This window comes from Trichosurus vulpecula, chromosome 6 (assembly GCF_011100635.1).
Source record: "Trichosurus vulpecula isolate mTriVul1 chromosome 6, mTriVul1.pri, whole genome shotgun sequence".
Lineage (NCBI taxonomy): Eukaryota > Metazoa > Chordata > Mammalia > Diprotodontia > Phalangeridae > Trichosurus > Trichosurus vulpecula.
Window position 1 is genome coordinate 179,242,221 of NC_050578.1, and position 20,543 is coordinate 179,262,763.

The window sequence follows — 20,543 nt, forward strand, 5'->3', positions numbered from 1 at the left end:
CCTAGCAGCCCCCTCATAGATGCTTTGTAATGTTCACTAACGTCTCTTTGTATCTCTGTCTCTTGCTGTCTGTCCTTCTGTCTCTGTTTCTGTGTATCTCTTTGTGTTTCTGTCTCTGTCTCTCTCACTTCCTACTCTCCCCCTTTCTCCCTTTCTGCCTCCCTCCTAGCTTAAGGCCTTACATGGAAAATGCCCTTCACACATGAACCAACTTCAGAGACCCAATAAAACCAGTCTTGAAACAAAAACTCACTCTATTTCAGATTCGATAAGTGCTCATGCAGCCTTCTTTGGTCAACCTTTCCTGAGGAAGAGCCCACTCCATTGCTTCTTGAGGGAGAGACTATTTGTATGCAGCTTTGTTTTGCCATGGTTACAGAGTTTAAAATCAATAATGATAGGAACTCTTTCTTATTTATTTCTGTATTCCCAACCAGTAGTGGCTAAAATAGTCTTGGTATATACATAGTAGATGTTGAATAATTTTCTTTTTTGTTTGTTTGTTTTGGTTTTATAATTGAATAAGCAATTTGGAATGTCAATATTTTCCTTGGCATTGCATCAATTCTAAAATTAGTCAAAGTCCCTTCTAAGAAGGTGGTTTAGAACACTACGTATATTTTTTACAATTAAGAGGTCAAAACAGACAACAGAAAGATGCCTTTTATAATTTTCTACAAACTTCACAAATGTTTATATTCATCCAAATAAAATTTAAATTAAAAAAAATCAGAGGTACTTTATACTGCAGAGTACAAACAGACAACAAATTCAACATAACTCATTACACCGCTTATTAAGATGTGAATCTATCAGGGCCCAGAGGCAAATGTGATTCCAAGTGACACCAAGGACTATAAGCATTAGTTTAGCTCCTCAGAACTCTAATTAGCTGATCAGAATGTTCCATTGTTGCTTTCCAGTATAAAGCAGCAATGAGGCACAATAGGCCCTATTTTGGAGTTGATTACAGCATACTGCCAATGCAGTTGTAAGGCTGAAATCAGAAGAAAAAGGAATGCTGCCACCCAAAGAAGAGTAATAATGACCCAGGAATATCCTGTCTGACTTGATTCTTGCCCTCATCTTACACATTAGGAAAGTATGTTTATGGATTTTCTTGGTATTATAGAGGAGTGTGATTCTGGAACACTCATGACTATGAAAACCAATTATAAAATTCCAATTCTTTCTCCTGAATTGAAAAATTATTTCATATTTACTAATTTTCTTCTACACCCCAAATAGATAGAAAGAACTAACTGACCAGAACTACTTTAGGAGACAGGCATTTCTTGGCTTCATATTCACAAAAAAAACCTTCTTTGCCCTTTCCTAACTGCTTTTAGCCCTTTTTACCTGAGACTGAAGGAAGGAATGGGAAAATAATAATATTCAATTTCATTATAATTCCCATTTGACCAAACAAAACTCTGCCCATACAGAGAAAAGATGTAACTGTCTGAAGGCTTACAGATTCAGCTCCAGTTTGAGCAGTACATGAAGAGAAAATGCACAAATATTAGGAAAAGAAGGGAAGAAGTAAGATTACTAAATTGACATCACTTAAGAATCTAAGGAGGCAGAATACAATTAACTACTTAGACTATGTGGAATCTAGGATAATATTTTTAGTCTTGTGAATCCCAACAAAAGTTGTCATTGTAATTTTTACTCTAAATAACTACAATGTTTTGCTTCAAGTGAAGGGAAGATATCACCATTACCACAAATGCTGAGAATTCCTAATACTGTTTTTGTTCTGACATTTCTTAATTGTTCCAAATATGCCATTGCCAAAGGAACAGTGCTGTTAATAGGGGGTGAAGCAGGAATAACCGTTTTTTATTATATATAGATGGTCATTGGATAATCTTATCTAAACAGTGCAGTGGAAAGGTTCAGAATAGCTAATACAGTTATCATGAGGTGAAAAATATTTTAAGTGAGCACAGGAGAGAGAAAGGTGATTTTTGAAGGAATAGTAAACCAACTATGATTTCCTTAAATGTTCACTTTTTAAAGTGTTGTTTTAATTTTTTCCTATTGGCAAAACACTCTACTAGGTGCTTGGGGAAATACATAAATAATGAAGACGTGATTCCTATATACATATATATATATACATATACATATATATACATATATATATACATATATATGTGTGTGTGTGTGTGTGTGTGTGTGTGTGTGTGTGTGTGTGTGTGTATATATATATATATATATGAAGCTTATGTTCTAGTGCAGGGGGACAGGATAGTCTGTTTCTTCTGCATAATTCCTCATTTGAAATGCATTGCAACCTACTCTCACCTACTGTGGCCATACTCAATTTCAATTCTTTGGAGCTTGTAGAGTTCCATGAGTTATAGCTATACAACAAAACTAGGAATATGGATACTATGAAGTTAAACTTTTTTCCTTTAAAGAACTTTGTATTTACCAATGCCAATATCCTGCTGTTATTCAGTTTTGGATATCACTCCTTGACCATTTGCAGGATATAAAAATATAAGCGCAATACATATGTATGTATATGTACAGGGCAAATAAGCACTGGGCCTAGAGTCTGTGAAACCTGAGTTCAAATGTGAACTCATATGCTAATTAGCTGTGTAACCCTGGATGAGTCACTTAACCCTGTTTACCTCAGTTTGCTTATGTGTAAAATAAGCTGGAGAAGGAAATGGCAAAAATACTCTACTACCTAGCCAAGGAAGCCCAAAACAGGCTCATAAAGTGTCAGACACAACAAAATAACAAATAAAAATATGTTATTTGTGAATATATTTGCATGAGCTCTCAATGTTTTCCATACTGCATGCATTTTTACTATAGGCATTATGTAATATTTATCCACTTTTTTCTTAATTAATACTAACCTATATCTTGGCTTTGTTAATAGGGCATGCATGGAAAGTAATCATTGGATTAATAATAATGACTGTATATTTTACTTTGATACATTAAGAAGAATAATACCTGCCCCATTAGAGGTCCTTAATAAAGGCTTGATTAATGAATTATTATTTGGTTCCTAACTTATTCACTTATCCTTTTTTTTATTCTATCTGCATTTTTCAAGATACAGGTTTACATTTAAACATGCAGGAATTGAGGAGAAAAATACATTTGCTCAATTCTATAGCAGTCTTCCAAATTCAAATAAAGGTTAGATTGGCAAATATTTCATTTCTTAAACAGTGTTCCTGGCACTGTGCGAACCATTGGGGATAAAAATAAAAGCTAGCCAGACAGTCCCTACCCTCTAGGAGCTTATATTCTAATGGAGGAGACCTTGAGAAAATAAAAAAGTGACCAAGGATTTCTGGGGATTTATTTTCTTCTATTCTGGGTCCTAAGGGACTCATGGCTTCCCAGAAGTTACCTGTCTGCTTTGTTTTGTTTTGTTTTGTTTTTTCTGTGCTGAGGTAGATTTCCTTGTGGCACACCTCTATCCTTATAGTGCTAATAAGCAATGATACCTCCTGGACACAGGCTCCTCTGCATTCTAGTGAATTGATTTTCCTTTCAGAAGATAATGCCCCCTGCTTAGTTGCTCTGATGCCTCAAGAAACCATAATTTCATAATAGCTTTCTCATTCTGTTCCTGTATTTCAATGAATTCTTCAGAGAAGGATACACACAATGTGCTTTTGTTGTTTAGTCGTTTCAGTTGTATCTGACTCTTCATGGCAGCATTTGGGTTTTCTCAGTAAAGATACTTGAGTGGTTTCCCATTTTCTTCTCCAGCTCATTTTACAAATGAGGAAACTGAAGCAAATAGGGTTCAGTGACTTTCCCAGGGTCACATAGCTAGCAGATATCTGAGATCAGATTTGAACTCAGGAAGATGAGTCTTCCTGACTCCAGGAACTTCCTGATTTCTGGCACTGCATTCACAGTGCCACCTAGCTGCCCTATGCACAATTTATAGTACATACACTTTGATCATCTAGTACTTTTAATATGTCAAAGTAATGGAAATCTATCTATTAGCTCTCCTTGTCACTTCAAGGCTGGCCTACTTCCTTTTCCAGTCATAAATAGTACTTATGATGTCTTTTATATGACCTTTGACAGCAGGAGGTAAATATTATATATATATATATATATATATATATATATGTATGTATGTATGTATGTATATATATGCACACACACATACACATACATATATACATACACACATATATATACACCTATGTATATATACACATACATACATACATATTTATATATACAATTTAGTACTATGGTTCTCTTCTGCTCTGTTCCATATGTTCTATCTTTAATCCAATTCCAAAGAAGGATCCTTTTTTGTCTTTTTAATAAGACAAGCTTCCAAATTGCCGAAAACAAGGAGCAAAAATTCTTAATAAAGCCATAAAATAGTCCACTGACCAACAATTCATCAGATAACCATGTGGGGGAATCAATACTAATAATGGTAAGCAGATTATAGTGTTGTTTTATTTTGTAATAATAAAATGATATGACTTTGCCTTTCTAGAATACTTTATTTACATAGGCCTGCAAAGTAAATTATCTCATTTAAGTCTCATAACCACCCTCTGGGATAGATAAGACAGGTATTATTTTCATTTTGAAAACTAAGAAAAGATGCGCAAAGAGGTTAAGAAACTTGGCCCTAGTCTATAGTGAAGAAGTAGTAGTTTCACTTGGGCTTCAACACACTTTCTCTGAGAGTGAAAATGAGCAATTTTGGTGAATGGACAGGTTTTACAAAAGCAGCATGAAACATAACCTTAAATCAATGATTTTAAGACAAATTTAGTGTTTCAGAGGGGAAGAGGCCACTGTTTTATGGGCAGGAGAGGGAGATGTCAGGAAGCTAGCCTTTGTGGGGAGAAATCCTGCCTAGGACAACACCAGACCACTGCTAAGGAGGCTTCTACCCAGGATGTAGAGCGGGGCTATCCAAAATGCCGCCTGCAGTGCGAGCTACCACAGAGCTCTCACTTAAATGGTAAATCAAAATACATTGTCTATTGTTTCAATAAAAACCTAAGTTTGGACAGCCCTGATGTAGAATATACAGGTAGAAAGGCTGGTCAAGGCATGTCCTGGGAGTATTTCCCTAGGAATAAAGCTGTTGTGGGTGGACTAATTTTAATACATTATCTAATTCACAATAACTTGGTGCTGCTTACAGTGAGTATGTGATATCTTTGTTTCCATGTAATTCCTCCTCCCCCCTGTATTATTATTGTATTCTCAATGCAATAGGAAGCTCTTTCCCATCCATTATTAGGCCCATGTGACCTGTCTGAGTCACATGAGTCTGAGTCACATGAGTTTGAGTTGCATGGAGCCTTTGGTAGGAGGAGCTTGCAGAACAGGTGGAGCAGGAAGGGGTAGAGCAGGAAGTGAGATAGAACAGTCAGAGCTGGGAAAGAGAGAGCAGGCAGAGGAACTAGCATGAGTGAGAGAGGGAGTGATTTTGCTTAAGGGAATTCATTTGTGGGCAGGCCTTAAGGGAAGAAAGGTTTAGGGATGTCAGTGGTCTCTGCATTGGTAACGTATATAGACTTCTTGGTTACTGTGATGGATTTGGCTTTCTGATGTTTGAATAAATGTTTGGGTTTTGTCTTCCATGGAGAGAGTATATTATATTTTGCAATTCAGAACTACACCGGCATGTTCATAGTAGCCATGGCCACTGTGGGTATCACGTTGATGCTACACCTCCTCTATCCACTCTCTCACAGCACCACACACATACATGTGCCACACATTCACATATATGCATGTGTGTACGCTCAATAAAAAATACTATTTCTTTTTTTCATTCCATAGGATACAGAGGATGAGGAAAGCTTCAGTACAATCTTAAAACAAACAAAATATCCACAGTAAACTAGACTAAGGAAAGGGATATTTTATTTGCTTACCGGTTCTTTAGATTATTTTAGAGTACTGTTCATTATACTGTTTTTGTAAAGCACATTTTAATTGAGGTAGTAGGGCATTTATATATTTCTTGTTATTGTTTTGTAAGTCATGGCTTAAAAAGCTGTTAGCATGTCTATTTTATTAACTGAGTTTGCAAAAGTCTTAGCAGAAGAGAGATTGTTATACTAATAGCAAAAACAGACCTACAAGTCCTTATATTGATTTATTTGTTTTTGAGAACTGTATAAAAACCAACCATTTTGCAGAACCCCTAGGGCAAGCTAGTGGTATAAAATAAGTAAACATTTTGAGCCAAAACAAATGAAAGCCAGATTTGTACTTCTGTGTCATTCAGAAAGTTTCTCCTCTGTGTTTGGACAAGTTGAACTAAAGACATGTTGCAACACCCCCAGAAGGAAAAAGCCACTGTCTTCCAACAAAAAGAGGAAATTTACAAGACATAAGGAGTCTCCATGATAAATATCTCCATAACTAGATGTCTGTCTAGAAGCAATTAATCTTTATTTAATCTCAGTTGGATAAAGGATGGCAGTAAAGTGTACATATGGAATCAGTGCCGAAGGGCCTCAGCTTTTTTTGGTCACATTTAAGGTTTATAGAATTTTAGTAGGCTCACTCACTATATTATAGTATTTTCTGGATTTTCACATGTCTGTATGTATTTCTATCATATTTATATTGTATATTTATATGTTGTCATGTATGATATACAATGTAGACACTTATGTATACATACATACTTAGCATGTATAGCTATATTACAATATGTACATGGGCATATGAATATGTGAGGTATTTGTATAGATGCATGAATGAATAACATAAGAGAATGGGTATAGGTGTATATCACTATTTTCATGTGACCAACATTTTATATATAAATACAAATTAAAAATATGAATATATTATATATTATTATAAGGGAGAACTCTTGAATATGTACTCCATCAATATTCCTACATCAGCCCCAGGACACCATGACATAGACCCCTGGTAGATTTAATTAAATTGCCCCTTAGGTAGATTGGGGAAGCTAGGAAGCACAGTGGAGAGAACACTGGGCATACAATCAAGAAGGTGAGTTTTCCTGAGTTCAAATCTGGCCTCAGACACTTAATAGCTGTGTGACCCTGGGCAAATCACTTAATCCCATTTGCCTCAGTTTCCTTGAATCTAAAATGAACAGGAGAAGGAAATGGCAAACTGCTTCAGGATCTTCACCAAGGAAATCCCAAATGGGGTCATGAAGAGTCAAACACAACTGAAAAATGACTGAACAGCAACAGCAACTTAGATTGACATGAAACACAGTTGAGCACCCTCTCAGGGGGTTGAGGTTCTTTCCCCCATGAAGGAACATCTCAATGGACTGCTTTGTAGGGGAACAATTTAATGGAGAACCTTTCTTCACCTCCCCTCACCATAACCATACATGCCATGTAACGATAAGACAAACTGGAGGAACTCATTTCACACATTCCCTCACTCTCCTCCCCCTCTTCAGTTGGGTGACTTTGCTGAAGTGAATTTATGGGATAAAATGAATAAAAGTTACACAGAATTAAAGGGCATGGATAGGGCATACCTACACAAGTCCATCAAAAATGTATATGTCACCCTTTCACATTCTAGCTCTCACTTGAAGGGGAGGCTTTAGAACCATATTTTTGGACATAATAAAACTGGGGTATTCTAGGCCTGGAGTTCAGCAGCAGCTACCACCTCATATAATGTATTATAGTGAATTATGGCTATCCACCTCTAAGAGACAGCCTGGATATATTGCTAGAGTGCTGGCCTTGGTGTCAAGGTAGACTTGGTTTCAAGTCTTGCTTCTGACAGGATTAACTATGTGACCCTGTGCAAGTCATTTACTTTCTCAGAGTCAGAGGCAACTTTCTTACATTAAAATTTGCAGAGCAGGTACTGATCTCCATGGATAAGGGGAATTTCCTCTCTGGAAATTCTATATATTAAGGAAATTTCAGGTCTGGTACATGACTCTCCCCCTCCCCACACAAATAAATAGATAAATAAATGGATGAATGAAAGAGTAAATAAATAGATGAATATGTATGTGTATGTAATATATATATATATATATATATATATATATAAACAAATAGACCAATAAATAGATAAATTTATTTAGCACATATCATTTAACACAAAGTCTCTTTATTGAATTCATAAGTCCAGATCAAGAAACACACACACACTCACTCACACACACACACACACACACACACACACACAAATAGCTATCTGTAGTTAGTTTGGTTTTTGTTTTCTCCTTGCTAGATAGTCCATCAGGGCAGAGGTCATGACTTGCCTAATCTTTGTAGCTTCCTCAGTTTCTAATACAGCCATATGCACAGAATAGGTACTTAATGATGATGGTTGTGGCTGTGTCCTTCTTTCTTGAAGAGGACCATGACATCAGGGACATAATGGTATAACTTGCAATTGAATTGGATTTGAGGGAGGGAGGGCTGTGCAAAGTGACCAGCTTCACTTTCTCCTCCGGAGCCATCTGGGTACAGTGGCCAGTTGTTGATCAGGATGACTAGAGATGATTCGAGATGCAGTGGGAGATCTTGCCCTTCTGTTTTTATTTTTTGGTCTTTTCACTTTGAGTGAGGCAATGCCCATTCGGTGAAGATGCCTCTTTAAGAAGTGAGTCAAGGATGGCCCCTTTAATTAAAAAAAAATCAAACTAGGAGGGGAAGACCCTCAGGGTTGCTGGTCCAAAGAGAAACTGTTACTATTTGCATTCACTTTGAGCCAGGAGGGCCCAAAAATAAGTATTAAGTGGTGCTTTGGTAGGGCAGGGACCTATTATCCAATCAATGAGATACAGAGTGAATTGGATTTAAGGCTTGGTCTTTGAGGAAGAAATCTAGCCAGTAAATCCCAAGTTAACTAGGTATATATAGCCATCAATATATACCTTCCTTTGGGGAAGGTGGGAAGGGGATGGAGGGAAGAGGAAGACAGCAGAGGAGATGGAGGAGAGGAGAGGAGAGAAGGAGCTGAGTTGCCCAACCAGAACAGGCCAGCTGGGTCCCCATGACCCCATTTGGGGTTTTCTTGGCAAAGATACTGGAGTGGTTTGCCATCTCCTCCAGCTCATTTGACAAATGAAGAAACTGAGGCAAACAGAGTTAAGGACATACTCAGGATCACACAGCTAGTACTTAATTGTCATATCATAATAGCTTTAGAGCCTGAATGTTAGAGGTGATCAAGACCAATTTCTTCATTTTGTAGTCCACATCATGGCTTTGCCCATCACTGTTTCAATATATTGCAAGATGGCATAAGAAATTAAATGAAAATTTCTTGGGAGTTTTGCTAAAGCTACAGATGCCATGTGAAGGCCAGCAGATGACACAGAAAACGTTTAGAAACTCAGAAATGCATAAAAGATATGTATAGTATTGTATAATATCAACCCTAATTTTGCAATAAGGTACTATAAATACCCCTTAAAAGAAAAAAAATCAGACTTCTTCTCCAGTACAAAGGAAGGGCCAAAAATTTTTACATGGATTTTCCAAATTGCAGTGGCACCACACCCCTACCCCATATGATATGGAAGGTATAACTGTGTTTCATCACATGTCCAGGGTAGCATAATGAGCTGGTGTGAGGTAGGATTTTAACCCAGACCTTCCTGAGGCTAACTGTCATTTTTACAACATCATATTATTTCACCAAAATACAAAAAAAAAATTCATGTGGAAAAATATTTGTGTTGTTCAATCACGTCAGATTCTTCATGACTTCATTAGGGTTTTTTTGGCAAAAGTACTGGAGTGTTTTGCCATTTCCTTCTTCATCTAATTTTATAGATGAGGAAATTGAGGCAAACAGGGTTAAGTGACTTTCCAAGGGTCACACAGCTAGTAAGTGTTTGAGGCCAGATTTGAACTCAGGAGGATGAGTCTTCCTGACTTCATGGCCTAGCCCTCTATCCACTGTGCCGCCTAGCTGTCCCCCTCATATGGAAAGATAGACCACAGATCAAATTCAGGATCTCACACAAAGTTTTTGTTCTACCACTGACCTTTAACTACAGTTTAACTACACCTTGGCCCTCAGCTCAAAAGAATCCAATTCAAGAAATATCTGAAAGGTGAAATTTAAAAAAAATAATAATGATAAGAATAATAACAATAATTTTAAAATCCTTTCCCAGAACCGGTAACATTTAGTCACGATTGATTTATAGGACTCAAATCAATTGCTCTCCTATTCTAACCCACAGAAACTTCAGAGAGTGATACTAATTATCAGAAAAATCTCAGTGTCTGGAAATGTATCAGAATTTTCCTTGCCATGACTCATAATGCTTTAATTCAAAATTGAAATTAACTATAATAAGGTCTGTACATCAAGTAAGTTTGAGTTAACAGATAAGTTACAGGTTTTTCAGAAATAAAACCTCATGATCAAGCTGTCTGTTAAGGTGTTGATATACATATGGTAAAAGCATACTACATTTATATGATGTGCTCTGGTTAGTAAACAGATTTACTTTTATCTAGGTGTTTTTATTAGATAGAGTGAGGGGCATAGAAATAATATCTGAAGCTGTTTAAGTAATTTTTTGAATAGCCAAACAAAATAATATTCCCAACTAAAATCCCAGTAAAAGATGTTGAAAATAAATTATTGCTTCCAACTGAGTGCATTTTTGGTCAAAATTTCAACAGTGAAGTTGTTGACCTTCACTGGGAAAAATATTGAGGCCTTAAACCTCTGAATGTTAACTTTTCAACCAAATTAGTGTTTAGAATGATTATAATAATTTGCTGTTTCTGCTAATAGTTTTTGTATAACAGCAGCATATTTGACCTTTTTCAAATGTCAGAAATAATATTTAATATTAATATGCTCCTCAGCCACTTTAAACACTCAGGTAATATTTAATATTAAAATAATAATCTTGATATTTGTGCTCAAAATGTCATCGCATATTGCACGAATGGTGAATCAACGTCTCTCTAAAGTTGATAGATTCAAATATTTCTACCATGAAGTGGATGATGAATTTGAAATGGATAAAAGTAATTTATTTCATTTAAAAATCAGATTGTCTATATAAAATGAAGTTCAAGAAAACCCAATAACTTCAGAGTCAGTCACTAAATTTCTGTTTACCACATGGCTTAGCAAAGTTTTGTAAAAGAATTAGCTGGCTCATATTGACACAAAAGTTGATATCTTTATGCAGGATGAAATCTTTCTTATGAACATTTCACTGAAGCCTGCTTCCAATCTATGCATGGTATAGAAGTGATAGTCCTAAATGAAGTGCCTAATGATTATCTGTCCATGAGCCGCATATGAATCATAAATTTTGAATGTTGTAAGGGACACTAACTGACATGTAGTCAAACTTCCTGCCCATTGCAGGAATCCTGCATACAGACTTGACAAACCAATTATGAAAGCAATGGATCAACATTTATCCTTCTCCCACTAATTGCTAAAGATAAATATGAGTATAGTTCTCTTTACAGGGGCAGCTAGGTGGTGAAATGGATAGATGCTAGGCCATGAGGTCAGGAAGATTCATTTTCTTAAGTTCTATTCTGGCCTCAGAAACTTACTAGCTGCGTTACCCCGGGCAAGTCACAACTCCATTTCTTCCAGTTTCCTTATCTGTAAAATTGAGCTGGAGAAGGAAATGGTAAATCACTCCAGAAACTTTACTAAGAAAAACCCAAATGGGATCAGGAAGACTTGAACACGAGTACAATAACTAAACAACAAAGCCCTCTTTCTTGAAGAGTCTAGAGTCTGGTCATCCTTCTCTGACCATATTGATGCCCTGCATTATCATCAACTACATTTTTTTTTTCCTCTGGCACATTGACATAACATTTGTATAAGGAAACAGCCTGGACCTGTGATTTCTTTGCCACAGGGAACTCCCAGGTGAGGAAATTCCCTCTATCAATGTAGGTCATCACCTTCTCTTCAATTTATAGTCTTAGAGATTTAACTAGGGTACTGAGAGGTTAAATACTTGCAAAGGGGCACATAGCCAGCTTGTGGCAAAGTCAGGAATTAAATCCCGGTCTTTTTAGCTCTGAAGCTAGCTCTTAAGCTACTGATTCATGCTTTTAGAAATGGTGGAGGGAAGGAGCAGTTTTGGAACCAATAATGCAAGGCTACTTGGAAGAGTTTATATGCATAATACACATGCCAATATGTCACAATCATTTTTATGAAGGATATAAAATTTTCATTTTTCTTACTGCAATTCTACTTTGTTCCTGTTGTTATTTCAAGAAAATTTAAAATACTTAAAGATATATGTATATATATTTACATTTAAAATCAGTCATCTACATATTACTTTTCTATATTTTTGGTCTTGCTCTAATAACCTTTAAAGATATAGAACAAAAAAGGAAGATTTCTTATTGGCTTCATAAAACTGCAAATTGAGAGATGAAAAGAATGCCAGAGATCATCTAGTGATAGTTCAATCCTTTCATTTTAAACATTAAGAAGACTGGGAACTAGGGAAGTTAATTGGCTAGCCCAGGGTGATCTATGGATCATTGCAGGGGCAATGGCCCAAAAGGGCAGAGACAACATTTAAAACCAGATCTTTGGACTCCATATCCAGCTCTTTTTCCACTGAGCAACTTGGCTCTCATTAACTCATATGATCTCCATTATTTTTGTCCCTTATTATTCTTCATTCACATTTATTGATGTTTTCATTTTATCTGCCTAAGGCCAGACCTAATGATATAGGCCTTATTCATCCAAAATTCATGCGCCATTTATACTTACAAAATATTTAGTGTCAAGTGAACATTTTTTTAAAGGAAGAAGTATTTTGGACAAAAAGCACACTAAAATTGAAATCAAGGAATGAGATTTGTTACGGTCTTTTAAGACTGAATGAATGCTAGGAAACATATTTTGAGGTATGGAAGATAACCAAGCCTTGCTCTCTCTTCTCATATATTGTCCCCTGAAGCTTTATGCCACTAATGATAGAATATGTTTTTAACTCTATATTGAAACAAAACCTTTAGCATATATTTGGGACCCTAATGACTTTTAAACATGCATCACACTTCTGTTTAAGGTCATCTGCATTGTTTCCTTCATGAGAATAGTCTTGTCACATTAATATAACAAAAGCAGAGTTAAATATTGAGCTTTTGGGGACCAGGTATTTCAAGTATAGTATGTTCTCATGTTCCAGAGGAGAAGCCATTATTCAATGTTTAATTCATTATTTTTACCTGGGACCCAGAACTGGGGGTCCAAAAGGGAAATATTTTATTTTATTTTTTCTCATTTGTACAAACATACTGGTCCATCTTAGGGTACCCTTAAATTGTGGGTAACTCTGTGTATAAGTATATGTGTGTGTGAATATATTTGTGTGAAAATCAGATTTAATAAGTGTTTTCTAATACTAGGAATTTTTGTGTAACTCCCACATATTCCTTTGTTTTAAGATTTTACTATTGGTTAAAACATATAAGTTGCTATGACAACAGCTCTCCTATTTTTCTGACCAGGTTATAAGCTTAATCTTGCTAGAATTTTCTATAGAAGTAGCAAAATTTTGATTTCACCAATAAGATAAACAGACTTTTAATCTTTTCAGGTAGAGACTACCTGCGTCAGTACATTTTATTGATAAATATATGTACAAATATGTAATATTAATATGAGAACTTTGGTATATGCCATAGAAATAAGATAAAGGAAGCTGCATAAAGAGGGAGGATGAATCTCTCCAATGATCTGAGGGGGATATTCAGGAATAAGTTGTTTTTAAAATAAATTTAACAGGCATATTTTAAAATGAATTCCAGCCATTATCACAGAGACAGACTCAGGCAATCATGGTAAAGTAGGATGGAAAACATATGGGGTTAGAGTGGAGAAGGGGAACTACTTCAAATGTTATATAGAATTTTTGAGAAAATTTGAAAATTAGAAAGTCTGAAGAGCTGTACTTTGTTCATAGCAAAAAAACACTGAGAAATATAGGGTGCCCTAAAAGTGTTAGTGCAGTTTAAATGTTAATAGCTTATTTTAATGGTATAAAACCACTCTGACTTTTGGAACACCCAGTAGTAGTGGACCTATTGTTGATTATTGGAAACATTTTTGAGTAATATTTTTCTTTCACACTTCACATAATTTAGCTACACTTCAATTCAGACAGAGGCATCATGGCAAAGTGGCCAAAGAGCTGGCCACATAATCAGGAGGATTGGTGTTCAAGATCATCTAAAACGTACTAGCACAGTAACTTCTAGCAAGTTATTTAACCTCTTAAGTATACCTGGCAACTCGAAGACAATTTGCCATTAAGCTGCCAATTTTCATTGCTGGAAGGCAGTGAGACCCACATGGGTCTATGAAGCACATAACTATAGAATACTTTTGGAGGAAGATTGGCAGATAGATTTTAGGAAAATAAGACAGTTATTTTTTTTTTTTGCACTGAATATGGTAACTTTATTGATGGTACACAATATAAGACTCTCAGCTTCGTGGGACAAGGATGTGAATGGGACATGGGATCCCCAGTATAGGAACATAGATTAGGAATGTGGGCTCCCCAGTGGTGGATCTCCATTTTTGGTTGGGGATGAAGATCCATGGCTTTCCACTTTACTCCTTGGAGGCCATGTTGACCATGAGGTCTACTACACGGTTGCTATAACCGTACTCATTGTCATACCAGGTAATAAGTTTGACAAAGTGGTCATTGAGGGCAATACCAGCGTCAGCATCAAAGGTGGAAGAGTGACTGTCACTGTTGAAGTCACAGGATACAACCTGGTCCTCTGTGTAGCCCAAGATGCCCTTCAAGGGTCCTTCTGATGCTTGCTTCACCACTTTCTTGATCTCATCATATTTGGCAGGTTTCTCCAGGCGGCAGGTCAGATCCACAACAGATACATTGGGAGTAGGAACACGGAAGGCCATGCCTGTGAGCTTCCCATTCAGCTCAGGTATAACTTTGCCCACAGCCTTAGCAGCACCAGTGGAAGCAGGGAGGATGTTCTGGGAAGCACCACGCCCATCACGCCACAGCTTACCAGAGGGGCCATCTACTGTCTTCTGGGTAGCAGTAATGGCATGGACTGTAGTCATGAGTCCTTCCACAATGCCAAATTTGTCATGAATGACCTTGGCCAAGGGGGCCAAGCAGTTGGTAGTGCAGGAGGCATTACTGACAATCTTAAGGGAATTATCATATTTCTCATGGTTCACTCCCATCACGAACATGGGGGCATCAGCAGAAGGGGCAGAGATGATGACCCTCTTGGCTCCACCCTTCAAGTGAGCGCCAGCCTTTTCCATGGTGGTAAAGACTCCAGTGGACTCTACAACATACTGGGCTCCAGCATCTCCCCATTTAATATTGGCGGGATCCCGCTCCTGGAAGATGGTAATGGCTTTTCCATTGATCACCAGCTTCCCATTCTCAGCCTTGGCAGTGCCCTTGAACTTGCCATGAGTGGAATCATATTGAAACATATAAACCATGTAGTTGAGGTCAATGAAGCGGTCATTGATGGCCACGATGTCTACTCCACCTGAGGCGAATGCAGCCCTGGTCACCAGGTGCCCAATACAGCCAAATCCGTTGACTCCGACCTTCACCATCTTGTTTCAGGGATGCAACTGAACAAGCAGATCCTGGCAATGAGCTCGGGAGACAAGCTGACAGCCAATAAGACAGTTATTAATCGAGGATATGTTTACTATTGCTGTTTATTCCTTTTGTGTATTCTTCTCCCCACCCCCACCTATTTTCTTACCTCTTTTTATATCAGCAGAAACTTCCATCATCAAAATTAGAGATTTTTTACTCTAAAGTTCATTGAGAGAAAAAAATTTGTTTCCACACTAAAATAGAATTTAGAAGGTTTGAATTACATTACACTCACACACATACATATTTGGTCAGGACATATGATTTTATCTCTGTAGGGCAGGTGAAGTTCTTCTGTTTTGGTCCAGGTAGACTATGTATATCCACATGGGTCTGTCTAAATGTAGCTTACAGGAAGTCAAGAGTATTTTTAGCATCAACTCCTCTTATCCTTTTCCCAGGAAGACTAACTTCTTCCATGAGGAAGAGACTGGGATTAGAGTTTGCCCACTGTTCTCACTAGCTTCCTCCAACTTTACTCCCATGCAATCAATCTATACCAGTAAGGAGAGAGTCTCATATAATTGTATGTCCCATTGAGCCAAGGGTTACACATCAGTGTGGAAAACTCAGAAAAACTCACTGCAGCTATGAAATTGGCAGCTTAATGGCAAATTGTCTTCGAGTTGCCAGGTATACTTAAGAGGTTAAATAACTTGCTAGAAGTTACTGTGCTAGTACGTTTTAGATGATCTTGAACACCAATCCTCCTGATTATGTGGCCAGCTCTTTGGCCACTTTGCCATGATGCCTCTGTCTGAATTGAAGTGTAGCTAAATTATGTGAAGTGTGAAAGAAAAATATTACTCAAAAATGTTTCCAATAATCAACGATGGGTCCGCTACTACTGGGTGTTCCAAAAGTCAGAGTGGTTTTATACCATTAAAATAAGCTATTAACATTTAAACTGCACTAACACTTTTAGGGCACCCTATATTTCTCAGTTACCTGAGGAGGGAAATATAAAGATCGACAAGGTGGTGGTGTACTAATATAACATAATCTTATTATAACATATTAAGAGAAAATATACATGAGGAATTCTGATTAACATGGGAAGACATATAATGTGATCAAGAAGGAAGGAAGAAGAACCTGGAGATGATATACATTATTATTATGATGATCTAAATTTCAATACACACACACACACACACACACACACACACATACACACACACACTGTTTTGGCAAACCATTCATGATTATCTATAAAACCAACACTACCTAAGTGACCATGATCTATTGTAATGATTATATGGAATAATTAGGTACAAGATCAGTTCATATTGAACCTTTTCCAGTGAATTTGTTATTTGAGATATATGAAAGATCTTATTGTGATTTTATTTAACTTAAAATGGGGTACCATGATCTAGGCTCTGAAGACGAAGCTATAATGCTACCATAATATACTTATTTATCTTCAGAGTTTTAATAAGGTTAGGAGAAATGTACACACATATATATAAACATATTTTCTTCCTCAAATCCCAGAGTAGTCATAATGATCATTTTTTAAAACATAGAATAACAGCTAAATATATATAGAGCTACTAAATTTGCCTTACTAAGCCATGCCATTATTAATGATTACTGTTTTGTTTAATTTTAGAAAATCAAAATAAAAGAGATGGAGAACAGTGAGTATTAGGGGACAGATGGCATGTTATGATTAGATCTGAAGTGTTGGCAAAGGTGGAGTACATATAGACTCGAGCATTATTCTAGCAAGCCTTAGGGGCAAGAAGAGTTATGTATAAATTTGAAAAGGAAAGCTGGGAGGATATTGGTTACATTCAGATTCTCTGACAGCAAAGGTTATATATAAACTTTAAAATTCTAAACAATGTGCACAGACACTGAAACACATTTGGGAGTTTGTGTTTTGACTGTTTATTACAGATTAAACTTTTTTTTTATTAGTTTCGGCTAACTTCCTCCTATGAAAATCCTTTCACTGTCCTGTAACTTGTAATATAGCTATGCATTCACTACCATTGTTTATTCATTCAACAAGTGTTTATTGCATGTCTAATATGTAGATAACATTGGATTAGTTGCTGGAGGGTATCTCTCTCAATCTTTCTCTAAACAGAATATACATTCTCTGCCCTCAAGGAGTTTACCATATAATCAAGTTAGTCCAGTTTCAGTGTATCAGTTCTCCACAATCAAACCTCGAGGAGAGAAACAAAACTGTCCCAATCACTAACAAAGCAAGAGGACAACTATGTGGCACAGTAGATAGAGTGCCAGACCTGGAATCAGGAAGAATCATCTTCCTGAGTTCCTATCTGCCCTCAGACATTTGCTAGCTATGTGACTCTGGTAAAGGCACTTAACCCTGTTAGCCTCAGTTTCCCCATCTGTAAAATGAGCTGAAGGAAACTGCAAACCACTCCACCATCTTTGCCAAGAAAACCTGAGATGGGGTCACTAAGAGTTGGACACAACTAAAACAACTGAACAACAATCAAAAAACAACAACAACAACAACAACAAAAAAAAAAAACAAAGCCACATCGTTAGTAAATCAGAATCAAACCATTTTTTTGTTCACACTAAATCCTACTTTGGATACAACTTTGGAAATACATCCTGCCTGATATATTCTTTCTGCCAGAAATGACATCATTAATGAAAACCAACTGGGGAATTCTCATATATAATAGAGGAGTGTTCCTTACACAGGATTAACAAGTAAATGGAAGACAAGTTCCTAGCCAAAGGAAACTTCTGTACTTGCAGAAGTAGGCTAGACCCAGGTTTCTGTAACTTTGTGTGTGGGAGAGCTTTGGTCTGTGAAATGAGCCAACTAAGGAAAACACAGACCGTGAAACATGCTTGATATGAACAAGTACAGAGGATTGGATTAGATGAAATATGATGTCCCTTTCAATTGTAAAATTCTATGATATTGATGGGGTCCTTGTGCTTGGATCCTAATTCTAACATCACATTTCTCCTTAGCCTCTGCTTGGGTGCCTATGCCTGAACTCCAGTTCTAAAATCACATCTCTCCCTAGCTTCAAAGCATTGGCCCTAGCAGTCTCTCTCCAGTTCAAGGGCAACATGCCTTAGCAAAACACATCTAGTTCTCAAAACATATTCTCTCTCAGACAGTCTCTCTCTAGCTAAAGGGGAGCATGCCCCAACTTATCTCTGCTTCTTCCTTAGCACACTGAGTCATAACCATATTTACTGACCTTTCTAACATGTATCCCAGACATAGTATTTTGTCTAACAAGACACTGGATGAAAACTATATAGAGATTCCCTTTAGCCCTGACCTATAGTGAACTCAGTGACATTTCACAGTAAAAACCACACTGTGGGCTATTTCCTAGAGAACTCTGGGTAATACACCTGCACAGTAGAAACTAAATGTGCATGTTCCTTTAAGAACTAACCACTCCTTAACCATGCCTTAACCACTCTATAATCCTACCTAAAATCAACTGACATGTTTCCCCCACCTTAAGTCCCCTAAAAGCTTCTGTAAAAATCCCCCCTGCACCTCTTTATGGTGGCAGTTTCCCTAAGAACTCTTGCCCACTGTAAAGCGTAATAAACCTTTGCCTCCTTGACTTAAAGAATACCTGGGTCCATGAATTCATTCTAGGAGGACTAGCCCTGGGAACTTTGGTTTGAGATGCATGCATCCCTGGGTTTCTTTTCCCCCTCAACAATACTATGGTTACAAATGGTGCTGTTTAAGAAAGTCTTCAGCTCTGTAGCTGATCTAAATTATAAAGATACTTAAATTTCCAATGAGCTTTATATCTCTTTGATGTGGGTGAGTCTTCTGCCAGGTATGTTGACTTTGATTGCATTTTTTGCCTTTAGTCTATTGACATATCATTAAACTGTGTCACCCCTTTTTATGTTTCTTTTAAAATAGTGTAGTAGAGTATAAAGATGAACAATTTTGTTCTTGAAGGACCTGGGTTCAAATACGGGCTCTCCCCACTTACTACACTTACTACCTATTTTGGTGGACCACCATTTTGCCTCTCTAGATCTCAGTGCCCTCATGTATAAAATGAGAGATTTGAACTAGATCAATGATTCTGAAACTTTCTAGTCTGAGGAATTCTTTACAGATGTAAAACAAATTATCAAGGAACCCAAAGAGTTTTGCTTATGTGGTGTATGTTAATTGATATTTACTATATTATAAATTGATAGATGTTTGCAATATTTATTTTTCAAAAAAATAAACAAATTACATGTTAACAAACTGGCATTTCTTTGCTAAAAACTATATTTTCAAAAAAAATAGAGAGGAGGGGCATTTATATGTTTTTGCAAATCTCTTTCATGTCTAGTGTAATAGAAAACAGCTAGAATCCCACATCCCTGAGAACTGGTACACTAGATAATGTCTGAGGTCTCCTCCAGCTCTGAATCTATAAAACTCTGAATTGAGGATTACATTTTAAGTGAAAGTGAGGTGAATGAATGAATTTAAAAAAGCATTTTAGTGCTTAGTGTGTTCCATGCTAGTTGAGGGATGAAAAAAAGGAAACTTAAAAGTTCAGCTGCAGGAATGATGGATAGGCCCCAAAGTGCTAAATATGAATCACAAGGTCAGATGAGAATCGCAAGGTCTGGAGCAGGCCTCCACAACCTGCAGCCCGCCAAAGGATTTTGGGCAACTGGTGAAATCCTTTGGCAGGCCACAAGGGGGCCTCAAGCTGCAGGTTGTGTATTGCTGGCATAAAAAGACAGATTGGAAGACCTTATTGCACAGTGATATGAAGGAATAGATCTGGTAATTCCTACCTCATCCAAGGTATGTAAGAAATCAAAGACTAGATGGGGGCTTCTACAACCTGGGGAAGTCATGAAGAAAAGGCAAAAGGGAAGGATTCCCATGGGGAGA

The 20,543-nt window shown here is 37.0% G+C and overlaps 1 protein-coding gene across 1 annotated transcript; it reads right to left on the reverse strand.

Annotated features, from left to right (window-relative positions):
- Positions 1-14,559: 14,559 nt before the first annotated feature.
- On the reverse strand, positions 14,560-15,606 carry LOC118853483 (glyceraldehyde-3-phosphate dehydrogenase-like). The gene has a single exon (XM_036763588.1). The coding sequence runs from the start codon at positions 15,604-15,606 to the stop codon at positions 14,605-14,607; it is 1,002 nt and encodes a 333-aa protein (XP_036619483.1). The 3' UTR covers positions 14,560-14,604.
- Positions 15,607-20,543: the final 4,937 nt, after the last annotated feature.

Coding starts and splice junctions, on each gene's coding strand:
- LOC118853483 (XM_036763588.1), bottom strand. CDS start 15,606: ATGGTGAAGGTCGGAGTCAACGGATTTGGCTGTATTGGGCACCTGGTG.